This window comes from Cervus canadensis, chromosome 5, assembly GCF_019320065.1.
Source record: "Cervus canadensis isolate Bull #8, Minnesota chromosome 5, ASM1932006v1, whole genome shotgun sequence".
NCBI classification, from domain to species: domain Eukaryota; kingdom Metazoa; phylum Chordata; class Mammalia; order Artiodactyla; family Cervidae; genus Cervus; species Cervus canadensis.
In genome coordinates, this window is record NC_057390.1 from 9,290,429 (window position 1) to 9,308,964 (window position 18,536).

General features: G+C 40.3%; 1 protein-coding gene across 1 annotated transcript in view; it reads left to right on the forward strand.

The window, feature by feature from the left end:
* TACR1 (tachykinin receptor 1) overlaps positions 1-18,536 on the forward strand; it is a 163,461-nt gene that overhangs the window by 83,054 nt on the left and 61,871 nt on the right. The window contains exon 2 of the mRNA XM_043468067.1: positions 15,992-16,186. Within this exon, the coding sequence (XP_043324002.1) occupies positions 15,992-16,186 (195 nt within the window). The remainder of the gene's footprint in view (positions 1-15,991; positions 16,187-18,536) is intronic.

The window sequence follows — 18,536 nt, forward strand, 5'->3', positions numbered from 1 at the left end:
CAGAGTTGATCTCCTTTAGGATTGACTGGTTTGGTCTCCTTGCAGTCCAAGGAACTATCAGGAGCCTTCCCCAACATCACAGTTCAAAAGCATCAATTCTTCAGTGCTCAGCTTTGTCTATGGCCCAAGTCTCACATCCATACATGACTACTGGAAAAAGCATAGCTTTGACTATATAAACCTTTGTAAGCAGGGTGATGTCTCTGCTTTTTAACACACTGCCTAGGTTTGTCATAGCTTTCCTTCCAAGCAGCAAGTGTCTTTATTTTCATGGCTGCAGTCAACACCCACAGTTATTTTGGAGCCCCAGAAAGTAAAATCTATCACTGCTTCCAATTTTTCCTCTTCTATTTGCCATGAAGTGATGGAACTGGATACCATGATCTTAGTTTTCGTAATGCTGAGTTTACCAAGCTAGCTTTTTCACTCTCCTCTTTCACCTTCATCAAGAGCCTCTTTAGTTCCTCTTCTCTTTCTGCCATTAGAGTTATATCATCTGCATATCTGAGGTTATTGATATTTCTCCTGGCAATCTTGATTCCAGCTTATGATTCATCCAGCCAGGCATTTCATATGATGTACTCTGCATATAAGTTAGATAAGCAGGGTGACAATATACAGCCTTGACATACTCCTTTCCCAATTTTGAGCCAGTTCATTGTTCCATGTCAGATTCTAAATGCTGCTTCTTAACCTGCATACAGGTTTCTCAGGAGACAGGTAAAGTGGTCTGGTACTCCAACTTCTTGAAGAATTTTCCAGTTTATTGTGATCTACACAGTCTAAGGCTTTATCAAAGTCAATGAAGCAGGTTTTCTTGAATTCCCTTGCTTTCTCCATAATCCAACGAATGTTGGCAATTTGATCTCTGATTCTTCTGCCTTTCCTAAACTCAGCTTGTACATCTGGAAGTTCTCAGTTCAAGTATCACTGGAGCCTAACTTGAAGGATTTTGAATATGACTTTGCTAGCATGTGAAAAGCATGCAATTGTGTGGTAGTCTGAATATTTTTTGACAATAAGAGCATTATTGTTCAGTTGCTCAGTCGTGTCCAACTTTTGCAACACCATGGACTGCAGCATGCCAGGCTTCCTTGTCCTTCACCATTTCCCAAAGCTTGCTCAAACTTATGTCCATTGAGTCAGTGATGCCATCCAACCATTTCATCTTCTGTTGTCCCCTTCTCTTCTTGCCTTCAATCTTTCCAAGCACCATGGTCTTTTCCAGTGAGTTGGCTCTTCCCACCAGGTGGCCAAAGTATTGGAGCTTCAGCTTCAGCATCAGTCCTTCCAATGAACACCCAGGACTGATCTCCTTTAGGATGGACTGGTTGAATCTCCTTGCAGTCCAAGGGACTCTCAAGAGTCTTCTCCAACACCACAGATCAAAACCATCAATTCTTTTGTGCTCAGCCTTCTTTACTGCCTAACTCTCACATTTGTACATGACTACTGGAAAAACTATAGCTTTGACTATATGGACTTTTTTGGCAAAGTCATGTCTCTGTTTTTTAATATGCTTTCTAGATTTGTCGTAGCTTTTCTTCCAAGAAGCAAGCATCTTTTAATATCATGGCTGTAGTCACCATCTGTAGTGATTTTTGGAGCCCAAGAAAATAAAGTCTGTCACTGTATCCATTTTTTTCCATCTATTTGCCATGAAGTGATGGGACTAGATGCCATGATCTTTGCTTTTTGAATGCTGAATTTTAAGCAAGCTTTTGCAAATGTGAAATAAAACCATGAATATCAATAATTACATTAAATGTAAATGGGTTAAGTGTTCCAACCTAAAGTTTACCTGAATGAATACAAAAATAAGACTCATATATATGCTGCCTACAAAAGACCCACTTCATATATAGGGACACATACTGACTGAAAATAACAGGATGGAAACAATTAGTCCATACAAATGGAAATCAAAAGAAAGCTGGAATAGCAATACTCATATCAGGCAAAATAGATTTTCAAATAAAGACTGTAACAAGAGACAAAGAAGTATACTACATAATGATCATGGGATCTGTTTAAGAAGAAGATATAACAATTGTAAATATTAATATATATGCACCCAACATAGAAGTAATCCAATATATAAAGCAATTACAAACAGTTGTAAATCGAGAGATTGACATTAACACAATAACAGAGGGGGGATTTAACACCCCACTTTCATCAATGGACAAGTCATAAAGACAGAAAATCAATAAGGAAACACAGACCTTAAATGATACACTAGATTAGATAGACTTTTCCAGGTAGCACTAGTGGTGAAGAACCTGCTTGCCAATGCCTAAGACATAAGAGATAGAGGTTTGATCCCTGGGTTGGGAAGATCCCCTGGAAAAGGGCATGGCAACCCGCTCCATTGTTCTTCCCTGGAGAATCCCATGGAGAGAAGAGTCCAGCAGGCTACATCCGGAGGATCACAGAGCTGGATACGATAGAAGCAACTCAGCAAGCACACTATAATTATGGAGCCTTTGATCCCAAAGCAGAAGAATATACATTCTTCTCAGTGGCACATGGAATATTCTCCAGGATTGGCCACATGCTGAATCACAAAATGAGTACTGGTAAATTTAAGACGATTGAAATCATATTGAGCATCTTTTCCAACCACAACTCTGTGAGCTTAGAAATCAACTACAATAAAAATGCAAAAACAACAACAACACAAACACGTGGTGGCCAAACAGTATGCTACTCAACAATGGATCACTAAGGAAATAAAAAATATCTAGAGACAAAAGAAGATGAAAGGACAATAATCCAAAACCTATGGAACATAGCAAAAGCAGTTCTAGGAAGGAAGTTTAGAAAACTCACAAATAAACAACCTAAACTTACACCTGAAGCAACTAGAGGAAGAACAAACAAAATCCAAAGTTAGTAGGTGGAAAGCAATTATAAAGATAAGAAATAAATAGAAATGAAGAAAACAAAAGAAAAGATCAATTTAAACTTTTGGTCAAAAGATCAAAAGCTGATGTTTTGAAAAAAAAAAAAACTGACAAATCTTTCTTTAGCTAGGCTTATCAAGAAAAATCAATAAAATTAGAAATGAAAAAGGAGTAAGTTACAATGGACACCACAGAAGTACAAAGGATTGTAAGAGGCTATTAGAAGCAACTCTACACCAATAAAATGCATGACCTGGAAGAAGTGGACAAATTCTTAGAAAGATATAATCTCCCAAGAATGAACCAGGAAGAAATAGAAAATATGAACAGGTCAATCACAAGTACTAAAATTGAAACTGTGATGCAAGAAACAAAAGTCCAGGACCAAATGACTTCACAGGCAAATTCTATCAAGCATTAAAGATGAGTTAACATAAATTCTTCTGAAACTGTTCCAAAAAATTTCAAAGGAATACTTGCAAACTCATTCTATGAGGCCACCATTACTATGACACCAAAATCAAAGATAACACACACAAAAAATTACAGGCCAGTATCACTGATGAACATATGCAGGAAATCCTCAACAAAATACTAGCAATCCAAATCCAACAATACATTAAAAGAATCATACACCATGATCAAGGGTGATTTATCTCAGGGATACAAGGATTTTTCAACATCTGTAAATCAGTGTGATATACTACATCAAAATTTGAAGAACTTAAGCCATATGGTCATCACTAGTTGCAAAAATCTTTTGACAAAATTCAGTACTCCCTTATGACAAAAAACTCTTCAGAAAGAGGTCATGGAGGGAACATACCTCAACACAATAAAGGCCATGCATGTCAAACCTACAGCCAGCATCATAATGGTGAAAAGGTGAAAGCATTTCCTCTAAGATAAGAGATGAGACAAAGATGTCCACTCTTGACAGTTTTATTCAGCATAGTTTTGGAAGTCCTAGCCATGGCAATCAGAGAAGAAAAGGAAATAAAAGGAATGCAAACTGGAAAGGAAGATGTTAAATGGTCACAGTTTGTAGATGCCATGATACTATACATAGAAAAGCCTAAAGATGCTACCGGAAAACTAGTAAAGCTCATCAATGATTTTTGTAAAGTTGCAGGATACAAATTTAATACAGAGAATTGGTTGTATATCTATACATTAACAGCAAAAGATCAGAAATAGAAGTATGCCTACCTAAGAAGACCAAAGACCTATACTCTGAAAACTATTAGAAGCTGACGAAAGAAATCAGAGGTTACACAAGCAGATAGAAAGATATACCATGTTCTTTGACTGGAAGAATCAGTATTGTCAAAATGATTATATGCCTGTCCTCTGAAAGTCAGAACATGACCCATAGTTATGTCCCACCCATAGAGGGTGGGACGAATTGAGAGAGTAGCATTGACATAGAAACACTGCTGCTGCTGCTAAGTCACTCAGTTCAGTTCAGTTCAGTCGCTCAGTCGTGTCCGACTCTTTGCGACCCCATGAATCGCAGCACGCCAGGCCTCCCTGTCCATCACCAACTCCCAGAGTTTACTCAAACTCATGCCCATCGAGTCGGTGATGCCATCCAGCCATCTCATCCTCTGTCGTCCCCTTCTCCTCCTGCCCCCAATCCCTCCCAGCATCAGGGTCTTTTCCAATGAGTCAACTCTTTGCATGAGGTGGCCAAAGTACTGGAGTTTCACCTTCAACATCAGTCCTTCCAATGAACACCCAGGACCGATCTCCTTTAGGATGGACTGGTTGGATCTCCTTGCAGTCCAAGGGACTCTCAAGAGTCTTCTCCAACACCACAGTTCAAAAGCATCAATTTTTTGGTGCTCAGCTTTCTTCACAGTCCAGCTCTCACATCCATACATGACCACTGGAAAAACCATAGCCTTGACCAGACGGGCCTTTGCTGGCAAAGTAATGTCTCTTCTTTTTAATATGCTGTCTAGGTTGGTCATAACTTTCCTTCCAAGGAGTGTCTTTTAATTTCATGGCTGCAGTCACCATCCACAGTGATTTTGGAGCCCAAAAAAATGAAGTCTGACACTGTTTCCACTGTTTCCCCATCTATTTCCCATGAGGTGATGGGACCAGATGCCCTGATCTTAGTTTTCTGAATGTTAAGCTTTAAGCCAATTTTTTCACTCTCCTCTTTCACTTTCATCAAGAGGCTTTTTAGCTCCTCTTCACTCTCTGCCATAAGGGTGGTGTCATCTGCATATCTGAGGTTGTTGATATTTCTCCCGGCAATCTTGGTTCCAGCTTGTGCTTCTTCCAGCCCAGCGTTTCTCATGATGTACTCTGCATATAAGTTAAATAAGCAGGGTGACAATATACAGCCTTGACGCACTCCTTTTCCTATTTGGAACCAGTCTGTTGTTCCATGTCCAGTTCTAACTGTTGCTTCCTGACCTGCATACAGGTCTCTCAGGAGGCAGGTCAGGTGGTCTGGTATTCCCATCTCTTTAGAATTTTCCACAGTTTATTGTGATCCACGAGTGAAATAGCCAGCTAGTTGGAAGTTGGTGTATAACCCAGGGAGCTCGGCCTGGTGCTCAGTAACGACCTAGAGGGGTGGAATAAGAGGCTCAAGAAGGCAGGATATATGCATATTTATGGCTGATTCATGTTGTTGTACCGCAGAAACCAACACAGCATTGTAAAGCAATTATCCTCCAATTAAAATTTTTAAAAAATCTGCTGACACCAGAAATCCTGGCCTCTTTTAAAGCTTTCATTATAGAAAGTGGGATTTCTTAAAAGCCCTCATTACAAACAGCTTGGTATATTAAAATATCAGTGTGCTTACTGACATCAGGTGGTGTGTGGTTTTAACTTGTTTGGTTGTTTTTTATTTGTTTGCCTTTAGTATGGAATAAACATCATTGTTCATTTTTATTTTTTATTTTTATTTATTTATTTTTTGAGAGCACAACCGATATTTTATTTTTCTAGTGAAATTATAATAATTGTTGTAGGAAAAAAATAATAATCTCAAGCGAAATTAGAGTCCTACTAATCAACATCAAGAATCGGGACCCTGCCCGCCCCACCCTGCTTCCCTACACAATGGCTTTGGCCCGATGCACCTAATATTTACAGATTTGAGCCATATCTGTGCCGTTTTCAGACCTGCTGCACATTTCAGCGCCGTCTCCCAGGAGGATGCTGTTAAAATAAAAAAGCTTTTGGGTAGTTTCTAATAGTTTAGGAATAGCTCTTCAAGTGTTTTCTGTTTCACAAAAGTGCAAGCCTCTCACAGTTCCTGAAGAATGAACCCGTTTTCTCTGCAGTACTGTATTTACTTTCTTCCTTTCAGCAGGGGAGTTTCAGCAGAGTTCAGAACAATGTTAATTAATAGTTCTAGGAAGAAAGAGATTAGATGATGCGGTCTCTGGCTCTTTGGTAAAATTCTTGCATAAATATTAATGGTTTTGGAGCATTTGTTTTTTAGAGCAATTTTGATTACTTCATGTGTATAACCCTCCCTGTTATTTATCAGAAGTCATGTCTGTAGTATTCCATTTTTTAATTTATAATGGTAACAGAAAAGACAATCCTAATGGGACTTTATTTCTTCTTACTCTATTAGACAATTTTTTTAATTTATTTATTTTAATTGGAGGCTAATTACTTTACAATATTGTACTGGTTTTGCCATACATTGACATGAATCCTCCATGGGTGTACACGTGTTCCCCTGAACCCCCCTCCCACCTCCCTCCCCATCCCATCCCTCTGGGTCATCCCAGTGCACCAGCCCCGAGCACCCTGCCTCATGCATCAAACCTGGACTGGCGATTCATTTCACATACGATAATTTACATGTTTCAATGCCATTCTCCCAAATCATCCCACCCTCGCCTTCTCCCACAGAGTCCAAAAGACTGTTCTATACATCTGTGTCTCTTTTGCTGTCTCACATACAGGGTTACCATTACCATCTTTCTAAATTCCATATATATGCATTGTTATACTGTATTGGTGTTTTTCTTTCTGGCTTACTTCACTCTGTATAATAGGCTCCAGTTTCATCCACCTCATTAGAACTGATTCAAATGTATTCTTTTTAATGGCTGAGTAATACTCCATGGTGTATATGTACCATAGCTTTCTTATTCATTCGTCTGCTGATGGACATCTAGGTTGCTTCCATGTCCTGGCTATTATAAACAGTGCTGCAATGAATATTGGACTACATGTGTCTCTTTCAATTCTGGTTTCCTCGGTGTGTATGCCCAGCAGTGGGATTGCTGGGTCATATGGCAGTTCTATTTCTAGATTTTTAAGGAATCTCCACACTGTTTTCCATAGTGGCTGTACTAGTTTGCATTCCCACCAACAGTGTAAGAGGGTTCCCTTTTCTCCACACCCTCTCCAGCATTTATTGCTTGTGGACTTTTGGATAGAAGCCATTCTGACTGGCGTGTAATGGTACCTCATTGTGGTTTTGCTTTGCATTTCTCTGATAATGAGTGATGTTGAGCATCATTTCATGTGTTTGTTAGCCATCTGTATGTCTTCTTTGGAGAAATGTCTGTTTAGTTCTTTGGCCTATTTTTTGATTGGGTCTTTTATTTTTCTGGAATTGAGCTGCAGGAGTTGCTTGTATATTTTTGAGATTCATTCTTTGTCAGTTGCTTCATTTGCTATTATTTTCTCCCATTCTGAAGGCTGTCTTTCCACCCTGCTCATAGTTTCCTTTGTTGTGCAAAACCTTTTAGGTTTAATTAGGTCCCATTTGTTTATTTTTGCTTTTATTTCCAGTATTGTGGGAGGTGGGTCACAGCGGATCCTGCTGTGATTTATGTCGGAGAGTGTTTTGCCTATGTTCTCTCATTATTCTTAATTCTTTTTCGGGTAGACTCCCTCTCTCCTCCTCTTTGGTCTGGTTTGGTGGACATTTATCATGTTCCTTTACATGCTGAATATTTCTCTGCCTTTTCATTTTGTTTAGATTGCTGTGTTTGGGGTGGTCTTTCTGTAGGCTGGAAGTTTGTGATTCCTCTTTACTGTGGAGCTTGCTCCCCGTGGGTAGGGTTGGACTAGTGGCTTGTCAAGGTTTCCGGGCTAGGGGAGCTTTCGTCTGTGTTCTGGTGGGTGGAGCTGCGTCTCTTCTCTCTGGACTGCAATGAAGTGTCCAGTAGTGAGTTTTTGGGTGTCTGTGGGTTTGGCATGGCTTTGGGCAGCCTGTATTTTAATGCTTAGGGCTATGTTCTTGCATTGCTGGAGAGTTAGCGTGGTAGGTCTTGCTCTGGAACTTGTTGGCTCTTAGGTAGAGCTTGGTTTCAGTGTAGGTATGGCAGCTTGTGGATGAGCTCTTGTCTATTAATGTTCTCTGGAATTAAGAGTTCTCTGGTGTTCTCAAATTTTGGATTTAAGCCTCCTGCCTATGGCTTTCAGTCTTATTCCTACATTAGCCTCAAAACTTCTCCATCCACACAGCACAGATGATAAAACATCTAAGTTAATGTTGAAAAACTTATCCACAGTGAAGGACACCCAGAAAGGTTCACAGGGTTACATGTAGAAGATAAGAGGGAGGAGGGAGATAGAGGTGACCAGGAGGAGAAGAGGGGGAGTCAAAAGGGGAGAGAGCAATCTAGCCAGTAATCAATTCCTATGTGCTCTCCACAGTCTGGAACACCTAGAGAGGTTCATGGAGTTACATAGAGAAGAGAAGAGGGAGGAGGGAGAGAGAGGTGACCAGGAGGAGAAGAGAGTGTCTCCTGCTTCTTTATATATTTAGTTATGGGAAATCATGCCACTATCACAGACAAATGTTTCTAATTTTTGTGTGCCCATGGGAGGAGTTGAGCTCAGGGTCTTCCTACTCTGTCATCTTAGCTGCTCCTCAAAACACTCAGGATATTATATTTGGTTTAGACATTAACTGCATTTTACTCATAGTTTATTTCAGGCCTTAGTCATGTGTACTTTTATGGTAGCCCTGGTTGAAAACTTTATATCTGAATCATCTTTGAACTACATTGGTCCTTCCATGATCACACCTGAACAGGAAAGTTTGGACAAGAGTGAGCCACATCCCCTCCTTCAGTTCAGTTCAGTCACTCAGTCATGTCCGACTCTTTGCGACCCCATGAACCGCAGCACACCAGGCCTCCCTGTCCATCACCAACTCCCAGAGTCTACCCAAACCCATGTCCATTGAGTCGGTGATGCCATTCAACCATCTCATCCTCTGTCATCCCCTGATCCTCCTGCCCTCAATCTTTCCCAGCATCAGGGTCTTTTCCAATGAGTCAGCTCCTCTCATCAGGTGGCCAAAGTATTGGAGTTTCAGCTTCAACATCAGTCCTTCCAATGAACACCCAGGACCGATCTCCTTTAGGATGGACTGGTTGGATCTCCTTGCATTCCAAGGGGCTCTCAAGAGTCTTCTCCAACAGCACAGTCCAAAAGCATCAATTCATCAGCGCTCAGCCTTCTTTATAGTCCAACTCTCACATCTGTACATGACCACTGGAAAAACCATAGCCTTGACTAGACAGACCTTTGTTGGTAAAGCAATGTCTCTGCTTTTTAATATGCTGTCTAGCTTGGTCATAACTTTCCTTCCAAGGAACAAGCATCTTTTAATTTCATGGCTGCAATCACCATCTGCAGTGATTTTGGAGCCCAGAAAAATAAAGTCAGCCACTGTGTCCACTGTTTCCCCATCTATTTGCCATGAAGTGATGGGACCAGATGCCCTGATCTTAGTTTTCTGAATGTTAAGCTTTAAGCCAACTTTTTCACTCTCCTCTTTCACTTCATCAAGAGGCGTTCTTCTTCACTTTCTGCCATAAGGGTGGTGTGATCTGCAGATCTCAAGTTATTCATATTTCTCCCAGCAATCTTGATTCCAGCTTGTGCTTGCTCCAGCCCAGCGTTTCTCATCATGTACTCTGCATGTAAGTTAAATAAGCAGGGTGACAATATACAGCCTTGATGTACTCTTTTTCCTATTTGGAACCAGTCTGTTGTTCCATGTTCAGTTCTAACTGTTGCTTCCTGACCTGCATATAGGTTTCTCAAGAGGCAGGTCAGGTGGTTTGGTATTCCCATCTCTTTAGAATTTTCCACAGTTTATTGTGATCCACACAGTCGAAGGCTTTGGCATAGTCAATAAAGCAGAAATAGATGTTTTTCTGGAACTCTCTTGCTTTTTCCATGATCCAGCAGATGTTGGCAATTTGATCTCTGGTTCCTCTGCCTTTCCTAAAACCAGCTTGAACATCTGGAAGTTCATGGGTCACGTATTGCTGAAGCCTGGCTTGGAGAATTTAAAGCATTACTTTACTAGCGTGTGAGATGAGTGCAATTGTGCGGTAGTTTAAGCATTCTTTGGGATTGCCTTTCTTCGGGATTGGAATGAAAACTGACCTTCTAAGTCAATGAAACTAAGTCATGCCGTGTGGGGCCACCCAAGATGACAGGTCATGGTGGAGAGGTCTGACAGAATGTGGTCCACTGGAGAAGGGAATGGCAAACCGCTTCAGTATTCTTGCCTTGAGAACCCCATGAACAGTATGAAAAGGCAAAAAGATAGGACACTGAAAGATGAACTCCCCAGGTCGGTAGGTGCCCAATATGCTATTGGAGATCAGTGGAGAAATAAGAATGAAGGGATGGAGCCAAAGCAAAAACACCACCCAGTTGTGGATGGGACTGGTGATAGAAGCAAGGTCCGATGCTGTAAAGAGCAATATTGCATAGGAACCTGGAATGTTAGGTCCATGAATCAAGGCAAATTGGAAGTGGTCAAACAGGAGATGACAAGAGTGAACATTGACATTCTAGGAATCAGTGAACTAAGATGGACTGGAATGGGTGAATTTAACTCAGATGACCATTATACCTACTACTGTGGGCAGGAATCCCTTAGAAGAAATGGAGTAGCCATCATAGTCAGCAAAAGAGTCCAAAATGCAGTATTTGGATGCAATCTCAAAAACGACAGAATGATCTCTGTTTGTTTCCAAGGCAAACCATTCAGTTTCAAGGTAATCCAAGTCTATGCCCTGACCAGTAATGCTGAAGAAGCTGAAGTTGAACAGTTCTATGAAGACCTACAAGACCTTCTAGAACTAACACCCAAAAAAGATGTCCCCTCCTTCAGTTCACTCTAAATTGTCACAAGCTGTTGACTCCATCTTGTCTTTGAAATCTTCCCAGGCTTCCCAGGTAGCTCAGTGGTAAAGAATCCACCTGCCAATGCAAGAAATGCCAGAGACTTGAGTTCGATTCATGAGTCAGGAAGATTCCCTGGAGAAGGAAATGGCAACCCACTCCAGTATTCTTGCCTGGAAAATCCCATGGGCAGAGGAGCCTGACGGGTTACAGTCCATGGGGTCTCAAGAGCTGGACATGATTAAGCATGCACGCTGCATGCCTCTTGAAATTTTATGGTCTTGTTCACTGCAATCTTGTCATTTACTACTTTTTGAAATGAGTTCACTAACAGTGTTACAAATCTACTTGGGCTTGGAGGCAAAAAACTCAGGCTATTTGGAGTTATATATAGCATAGCAGGGAGAATGTGAGGGGCTCTGCCATTACCACAATGCTTTAGTAGGTGTGTGAACTCTGGTCATCTCTATTGGCTGCTCAAAACCTCTTCATTTATAGGTTTTGAGCTTGGTCTTAGTTAAACAGACAAAGTTTCTGGTCAAGTAATCTGGCTAAATGAGGTCCCTGAATTTTGTAATTAAAGAAATGTCCTAGAAAAAACCCAAACTGACAAAATATTAGTGGCCTTGGGTAGAAAACTGTATGTTCCTTACAATGGAATGGTGTTCCTTATAATGGAATGGAGGGGAGTAGGAGAAAGGATCAAGTGACCTCTTGTTCAGAGGAAGAGCTAAGGCAAGATACCATGTAGAAAGACTGAGTTTTGTACGGTTTCCAACAAAGTGGTCAATGAGAAAGTTATTTGACAAATACTTACTGAGAATTTAAGAGTTAAATGTTAAGGGCTAGGAGATTCTGAAAGACCTGGATCCAGTGGGGTCACACCTGTAAGGATGATCTCAAATGTCTGTATGACAGAAACACGTTATTCTCACACATGTTCATACTGTGAGAAACAAAGGTATAATATGCACGTGCTTTTCCTGCTGCATGTATTATTATTCAACAACCTTTATGGAGTCCCTGCTATGTGTCAAGAAATTTACACATTCATTTATTCAATGAAGTGTTCATTGAGTGTTTACTACATTCTAGGCACTGAGAAAGCCAAAGATATTAGCATGCAACTACCATCCTCAGAAAATCTGTGGAGGATAAAGAGAGAGGGTGTAGCCATGCTCTCAGCTGTCACTCGTTCTGGTCATTTGAACCCAGGGAGATGCAGTCCCTTAAAAACAAACTTGGACCATCACAGGAAGAAGTGCGTGGGAATAAGGAGGGCAAGGACCAAAATTGGAGGGGATAGTGTAGAAGAAGGACCTGGTAAGACAGATCTCTGAGCAAAGGAAAAACCTTCTCTTTGCCAAATGACTAAGGGCTAGCATAGGAGACAGTTATGATGATACTGCAGCTTGTTAGAAGAATCCTTTCTAATAATAAGGTTGTTTCACTCTGTGATTTTTAAGATATGCAAACTTATATTTTGCCAGATTTAAGGGGTTAGACGGAGAATTCTTTTTATAAGCAAAATCATGCAAAAGGAAGATAGAACCTCAAGTTTTCATCTGAGAGGCCACATACAATTCAAATCAGAGCCGATGGCCCTCATGGGACCGAAACAACCTGAAGTGGAGAACACAACCCACCTCCCACACAGCCTCTGGACAGTCTCTGACAGCCTGATGATTAATGCATAAACTGGAAAGACATTTCATTGACTGCCTTGTAGTCTCATGAGCACAATGCAATCAATAAATATTTATTGAATGTAATTTCCTGGGGCTTGCAGCACTTACTCTGTGATAACTTACAACTGAATAAGCAAGAATTATTCAGGGTGGTTACAAATAAATATATAAGTATATGTTAATAGAATCCAACTACAAATGGACTGCTAGAAAGAAAATGTGCAACCATCTGCAGACAAGTCATCCAAGTGGTACTAGACTTGAGATAATTAAGAAAGAAGTGTGTTTGTCACATAAGCCCCAGAAGTGAGAATTGAAAGAGAAAGAATAAAGGAAAAAAGAAAGGAGAGGAGAGAGATTTATAAATAGCTCTATTTCATACAAATGAAAATATATGTGTTTGACTTTAAAAGTTAATCTTTTTTTCCTCTGGCTTTCTATGTACAATACTTTCATCTGTCACTGAAATATCTCCTACACTCAAGAAATGGCAGAGTTAACCGAAATGGGCTTCCAAATTGCAGTTTTTGCAATAAAAATAAAATATGGCTTTCTGCCACCTATTTTGGAGCTACAGCACCAATATGCTGATGCAATCCCCGCTAAGCCCCAGTCACATTACATTCTGAGTGGTATATCACCAGTTTGGGCATGAGAATGAGTATTAGATTACATTCACTTATGTTTTAACATTTGTTCTGAGTTAAAAGTAAATTAAAACTTTGTATTTGAGATAACATCTGAAAGGGACAGTGTAATTACTACGTTCTCCCTTATGCATTCTCCCTAAGCTCCTGTGAAGTCTGAGAATGCACAGCCACAGTGAAAGCAGGAGCCTGGGAGATGCTGAAGCTGAGACAGGCATCTTCATGGCTGCAGGTCCAGCTTCAGAGAGGAAAGATCTTTCCTCTGGGAAATGCTTCAGTAAACAATTCTACAACAATAATGCAAACACTCAAAAAGACACTAGCCATGACCATGCAGGTTCAGCCATTGGCCAAATTCGAAAGGAGACAACAGTAATTGCACAAATCCACCTCTGTTGGCTCTGATTCCAGGGTTGCCACAACCATTCCATGACCTAAGAGGAAACCAAGCTGTCAAGCAGCAAAAAAGAGGCAGAACCAAGAGAGAATTCAAGACTTCCCGAGATTCTTTTTAGAATACCACCGCAAGTATGGAAGGTTATCAGTTCTGCAGTACACTGAACCTCCCTTGGAAGCAGCCAGACAATGTTTGATTCACTGCATGTTGAGAGTTGTTTTTGCCCTTTTGATGCTCTGTAGTTGGCAGCTGAGTGACAGATTTTATAGCCACCAACTCACCCAAGGAAACATCCCCAGAGATTTATAGATTATTACTCACCTCCACCACAGTATCTTTTGCAAGTCTCTTTCTGATTCAACCCTCTCCTGACTTCAAGACTACCTCCCCTTCCTGTCTTTTTGTTAAGGCATAGTTTTATTTCCCAAATAGGTGATAAAGTTTTCAGGGTCATGCTGACACTTTGTGTTTGGCAAAGCAGGAGCACAATGACTGTGATATTTAAACAAGAGTAGAGACATGGGGAGTCAATAATTATGCAATATATTTGTATGTGACGCATTGTAACCAGATTTCTTAAGGTTATCATTTTAAAGTGCACAGAAATATCCAATCACAGCATTGTATACCAAGAATGAACATAGTGTTGTAGGTCAATTATACTTCAAAACAAACAAAAGCAAACTCAGAGAAAAAAATGATAAGATTTGTGGTTATCAGAGGTGGGGATTTGGGGAAAGAAGGAATTGGATCAGCCTAGAGATTCTAGATTCCAAACACTGTAAAAGAGAATTACAGGGAGCCAGCTGGCAGCTATTCTATTTGTCTGCTCATTTCTGTCTCCATTGACTTTTCAGTCCCATGGAAGTCAGAAACACCTGCATGTCAGAGAATTAAATGCATGATTCTGAGGTTTTCTTGGATACTTAAATCCCAAAAGCAGTATAAGACATAATTCAAAGGGATGGATCCATGAAATTTGCAAGAAAGGAAGTTGTTTTTCAGTGTAGACAGTAGTTATTGGAGGGTATTAAGAGTATAAAATAGTAACAAAGGGATGGGAAAGGATGTGAGGCATGCCTCCTCTTCCCCCTGTGAGGACTCTGTATCTAGGCCAGTGAGGTAGGAGTACTCGACAGTGGCCACTTTGAGTCCAGCACCCCCTCAAGAGCAAGCTTCCTGACTTCCAGGAAGGGAGCAGCACCCCAAAAGGGACATGGGCTATGTTCCACCCCAAGCTGCTTGGTCCCTGCCTACCATACACCTCAATAGCTCAGGGTAGTAGTGTTAGGGGACTGGGCTAAACCTATTCTTTTAAAAGGTATTTGACTTTCTGAATGCAGTAGGCAGAACTGATATGATTATAACTGATATGAAATGCTGATTGGAATATTTGTTATTTCTAAAATCTCTGCTGAATTTGAAAAGCAACACACAAATCTGGACCTGGGCACTCTTTCAGATGACACCATTCAACGCTCAATCCCAAGCAAGAGATGGAGAAATGTCTCCAGGCCTGAAGTCATCCTTCATTTTCCTTCACTCTTCCTGCAACAGGTTTCATCCACCCTAGCCTTTAATATGCTAAAGTGTGTCTGTCTCAGAAGGTAGAGAGTCTCTTTCTTTTCATGAAGCATACGTTTTTTTAACCACACACTGAATTGGTGAAGTTTTCTCCAGGAACTATTGCTTTTTGTTGGCTTTAGGACACTGCTTTCTCATTCATACACATTCACTTGCCTTCAAATTGTATGGACCTGTACAGGATTGCTAGCCTTTTAAATTGTTATACCAGGACTTTAAAAACTACTATTTCTATCATAATTATTCCTTAATCTAAAAAAGATAAAGATAGACTTTATGTTGAATAAATTCACAAATTGTTCTTATTTTTCTGATTTTATTGTAAACCACCAACCTATACTGGGGCATCATGTGCCTAGCATTAGAGTTACAAGGATGAAAATTTCTCTCCTTGGATATTGCCAGATGGGTTCTAAAATGTTAAAATATCTGGCTGATTTTTCTTACAGGTTTTTGCACCCATGTCATAAAAATCACAAAGCTTAAGGTTAGAATAGTCGTAAAAATCACCAGGACTCAAAGGGTTTCTAAGGAATTTTTCACTGGGCAGGAACAATGCATAATCACTAATGCAGATCTTGGTGACCAAATTGGAATTTTGCCCTTTCTTCTCCATTCCAGGTACATGGCCATCATCCACCCCCTCCAGCCCAGATTGTCAGCCACAGCCACCAAGGTGGTCATCTGTGTCATCTGGATCCTGGCTCTCCTCCTGGCCTTCCCCCAGGGCTACTATTCAACCACGGAGACCATGCCCAACAGAGTGGTGTGCATGATCGAATGGCCAGAACATCCCAACAAGATTTATGAGAAAGTGTGAGTAGAGATGACTCCCAGTGCCTTCTTTGCCCTCTCTTGTTCCCTTCTTTCTTTCCATGGTCTTTTGTTGATTAGGATTTAATTTGTATCTGTAAGTATTGCTCACAACCACTCTGATTTCAGGATGGTATGTCCATAGTTATGAGGGAACAATTATGTCTCAAATACTGCTCTGGACTTTGAATGAAAAGTTTTAAAATATAAGACCTGGGTCATTGGGGTGCACTTCCATTTTCCTCCTGCCAATGAACCAAATGAATGCTAAAAAACCAATTACTTTGCCCAGCCAATGTCTGCATTTGTTTGCCTTGAAATCTCTTCTTCGCCTATAGAACGCCACTTTGCCCTCTTGCACAGCATGCCAGAGAGTGAGGGAATTAACACCAACCCTTACTCCCAGCAGTTCTCAAAACATGACTGATAGGAGTTGGCATATGAACACGCCAGCTCCCTCACCCTTCAGGTGGGATGCCTCTGTGGGGTGTGTGTTTACTGTGTTCAGGGTTTCCTCTTACAATTAAGCTCCAGTCACCCTGGTGATAGCTGGCTCAGTGACACAGCCTTTGATATCCACTCCCTACTTTTGTTTCTCCTTCCACATAAGTCATTTGCACTTGAATATTTGTCTCAAGATCTGTCTCTGGGGAAAACTAAACCAAAACACCTACCTTTCAGGATTTTTCAGCTGGAAAAATACCTATGCAAGTGAAATGCATGGAAGGCAAGGCTAGCACATTGAGACCATATGAGTTACAGGTCCCAAACAGGCAGACCTACTTCTCTTCCAGGGACTTGACTGGTCACATTTAGGGTTTTTTGAAGCTATTCTGGCATATTTTTCCAAGAGTTCTTGTCTTAGAGGCAACATTAAAATGGCCTTTTCTTTGTTTTGTTCCAAGTGAGCAGCAATATGACATTTATATTACACCAGTTTTCTGGACTCAAAGCACATTGATAATGTGATTTCTATTGAAAGACCTCTATAATTTTCCAATCTTGGGTTTATTAAGGGAATTGTAAGAGACCACTGGTTAGGATCCAGAAGATCTGGGTTTAATTACAAGATTGCCAGTTACTAGCTATGTGACCCTGGGCAAGATCACAGTCTCCCCTGGTTGTTAAATGGAACATAATAAAGTGCTACTTCCAGTAAACAATCATTTTGAACAGCAAACAAGATAATATATTCTCACTTTGTAAGCTATTCAGTGCCATATGCAAGATATTTTTATTGAAACAAATTCATTAGGTAGTATAATCATTATAGACCTTTGAACTTCTTGAATGGTAAAATGAAACACTGCTCCTGTTGGCCTCCTATATTGAGGGTCCAAAAGCCTGTTGCACACAGAGGTATACTGCTGTTCCATGGAACACTGTTCCTGTTCCATGGGACACTGAAACGTGGCTTACCAGAAAGCAATATATAAAGCTCAGACTTTGCCTTCCAGACACAGGCAGTGGGATTTAATTGATCAAGCAGTGGGAGGATTAACTCTCAGCCTAGGAGACAGTGAACATTTTTCTTTCAAATGAAACTACCAGCCTGAGCAGAGTCCCAGCAGGAGAAAGAACACAGCTTTACAAGCTGTTCGGGACCCATGAACATGTTCACGCCAGACGGTTCCCTCCAAGGTGGGGTGGCCCTCTGAAACAAAGCTCTTTATACAAACTGCGTCAGAAATTGCCATCAACGTCATGAACTGGACCTCAGTTCTTAGCTCTTGTGATCTTCTCAAAGTCTGATCACCTTCCTGCAACTTTTGTTTCAAATAAGCACAGTTCTTCTGTCTTCTAACAAACTCAAATTTTAACTTGGAAATAAAGGTTTCTTTTCTCATAGATGTCTATGATCTCATCCAAGAAACAGTAGTGTTTAGTGTTTTGCCTTTAAACACTTTGCTGTTTTATGCTTACTCATGAATAGAAAGTCCCTCTGAGACTCAACGTTTTAGACCACCCTTTCAAGTGACCTTTTAAGAATTTAGGGTAACTGCTATTGGACTCATGGTTAGGTTTGCTGCTATTGGTTATTTGATAATTTTAAACTAAAATATGAGCCTAGATTAAGAGAATCTGATTTTATCTATTCAAGATGTATAAAATGTTTACAGATGCAGTAACAAGTTGAAAGAGTCCATATTTGCCATGCACATATTGTCTTACAAACATAAGTGTAAGCTTTATGCCAACCTATTTTGTTTTTGTCAGTATCTGCCATAATGCATTACGATATATTTTTAGGCAACTTAAATTTTACCGGTTCTAAACTAAGCACATAGTTATATTCTTTACACTTCTATTAAAACTAATGATTGCAATTTCCACAATACATGATAATTCCAAA